Source organism: Athene cunicularia, assembly GCF_003259725.1.
Source record: "Athene cunicularia isolate RWA chromosome 13 unlocalized genomic scaffold, athCun1 chr13_part1, whole genome shotgun sequence".
Taxonomy (NCBI): Eukaryota; Metazoa; Chordata; class Aves; order Strigiformes; family Strigidae; genus Athene; species Athene cunicularia.
Window position 1 is genome coordinate 1,359,798 of NW_020799117.1, and position 2,548 is coordinate 1,362,345.

General features: G+C 57.8%; 1 protein-coding gene across 2 annotated transcripts in view; it reads right to left on the minus strand.

Annotated features, from left to right (window-relative positions):
* ARHGAP26 (Rho GTPase activating protein 26) overlaps positions 1–2,521 on the minus strand; it is a 157,885-nt gene extending 155,364 nt beyond the window's left edge. Inside the window, exons 1-2 of one of the 2 annotated variants that reach the window (XM_026858405.1) lie at positions 863–2,521; positions 512–709 (exon numbers count right to left, since the gene is read on the minus strand). In XM_026858405.1, coding sequence (XP_026714206.1) covers positions 512–709; positions 863–1,106 — 442 coding nt within the window. In that variant the 5' untranslated portion in view covers positions 1,107–2,521. Of the gene's footprint in view, positions 1–511 lie in introns of both variants that reach the window. The other variant, XM_026858406.1, reaches the window with a different exon arrangement.
* Positions 2,522–2,548: the final 27 nt, after the last annotated feature.

Genomic DNA, 2,548 nt, shown 5'->3' on the forward strand with positions numbered 1-2,548 from the left:
GGGGCGGGGGGGGGCTGAGCCCACCGGGGTGCCCACGCGTGTCCTGCGAGTCCCCCGGATCCCCGCGGGTGGGCGGGGGGTGCGGGGGGACAGGGCCCCTCTCCAGGGCCGGCTTTAGGGGGTCAGGGTGCTGCTCCCCCACCTCGGCTTGGCCCAAAACCCCCAAACCCTGCAAGGGGCTGGGAGAGGAGGGGCTGTCACTGCAAATTGCAATCCCCAAATTGCTGCCAGTTAACCTAAAGCTCTGGGCAGAAGCCCGGATCAGAGTTTGAATTGGAATATAAAAACATTTTAACTGCAAAACACAATATTTGAACCATTAAAAAAAACCAAAACAGACAAATAGGGAGTTTGTTGAAGTGACACAGCATGCTAAAACGGTCCGGTTTTGATGAAAAAAAAAAAATCCTTAAAAAAAAAAAAAGTCCTTGGGCCTGCTCTACCCAGACACCCAAGTCCTACTGAAAAATATTTTTTGACTTGCATAAGATTTTATAAATTCACATCTTACTAGAATTAATTATGCGTAACCAACCTCTGCTCCCTCCAACCTTTTCCTGCCCAAAAGGGTAAGCGCTGAGCATCGCCGCTGCCTCCTCCTCTTCCTCCTCCTCCTCCTCCTGCTCCAGGGCTACTCCCGAGGCCCCAGGTCCCAGCAACATTTGGGACGGGTGGTTCCAGTCAGGGTCAGGATCCAGGCTGGGAAACGCTGGTGAGGGTGGTGGGAAGAAGCCAAGCAGAAGCAAGGTTTGAACCAGACAAGATGGAAGAAAACCGGGTTAATTTTGTACCATTTGCCTGGTTTCCTGGCTGAATGCCCCTGAGCCAGCTCAGCACCCCGCTTTGGGCACCCACCCCTCACCCTGTCCCGGTGCCCTGCGACCCCCGCAGCCCAGGTGGGACGTGGAAGGTGCCTCAGGATCTCGTGTGTGAGCTGCGGCCCCCAGGGCCCCCAGCCCTGCCCATCGCTCAGAGGTACTGGTACTCCCAGCACCCCCCAGCACCCCCCAGCCCTCTGGGTGGCTGCTGTGGGTGTCCCAGGGAGGACCATCACCTCCCCACCCCCCTGCTCCCGGGTTTGCTCCCGGTTCCAGTGAAAGCAGCATCCCAGCATCACCCCGGGCCGGGAGCCGGGCTGCCAACAGGGGTACCGGGGAGCCCAGGCCCCCCCCCAACGCCCGCGGCAATCGGGGAGCGCGCGAGACATATGGGAAGTTCTGTGCAAACGGGGGTCTAAAGTTTAATCGGGTCTGAGGGCGGGCCTGGGCTCGGTGGCGATAAGGCAGCAGCACAATGTCCGATTGTTCTCGCTGCGCGGCGGGTCGGCCCCGCTTCCTCCGGGATGCGCAGGAACACGCACGTCGGATTAGGGCTGGAGAGAGTTCGGGTCCACCGAGGTCTCCAGCCAGACCCAGAGCTCTGCAAGCCCTTTGGATAAACTTTCCTTCCCAGCTCCACCCCCGCCCGGGGGATAGACTTTCCCTCCCAAGCTCCTCAAATGACTTTGGCCTTCCTCCCACTCCTGAGACCTTGATCTTCCTCCCAACCCCGGCAGCTCATCACGCAGCTGGCTCCGGCTCCTTCCACTTTGTTCCCCGTCAGCTGCGTGGCTCAGCTCCTGCCCACTGCGCCTCGCGCCAAAGCCCTGCGCTGCCCGGGACCCCCGTTAGCCCCGTGCCTCCCTGCCTCGGCGTCACGGGGACTTCTGCCCTTGGCTGAAGGGCACGAGCGGGCCCAGTCGCTGGGGGAGGTGGCAGGGGAGTGGCGGGGACATGCGGGGACTCGGCCAGGCACAGCACCTGCGCCCGCCCACCCGGGGCAATTAGAGTTTGCAGCAATTTGTCTTTATATTTGGCATCTTTGGTTTGGCTTGGAGAGCAGTTCGCAGCTCGGAGCAGGGTTGTAATGAGGAGTTAGGGCTAAGTCACGAGGCCCGTGAGGATAACAGCCGCGGCCGTTTTATTTCAGTCTCTTCCCTCTTGTTTCCGTGTGCTTCCAAGGATGCGCTCATACTAAGAGACCAAAACCAGAATTTCAAGAACCTTCTTAAGTATTCCTTTTCTCCTTTGACACCGAGTCAGAAATTTAAAAAAAAACCAGCAGAACTTGGCACTTTGGAAGGACCTTTCCCGCTCCTGTGCACTCCCAGCATTTCCTCCCCGCTGCAGCCGTGTCTGCTGTCATAGGAGAATTCCCGGGGTCATTTTGGAAGTGCCACTGTCCCCTCCCTGCAGGCATCAGCCTCCTTTCAGCCGGGGGCAGTTTTCATGGGTGCTGGATGTGGCCCCTAATTAGCGCAGGAACCCAATCAGAGCACAAACGCTTCCATCCATTGCTCAGCCCACCCGTATCTGCGTGAGCCAGTCTGGGGAAGGAGACCCCAAGAAGGACTTTTAAGAGACTGTGCGATCCTGAACACACGTTTCAACGGGAAATAAGCCTAGATTTAGGGTACTAATTAGTGAAAGAAAGTTGTCACTTTCCAACGAGGAAGCAATCACCGATTTTCATTGTAACGGTGCAGTAACTGCGAGCTGGGGACAGAGCC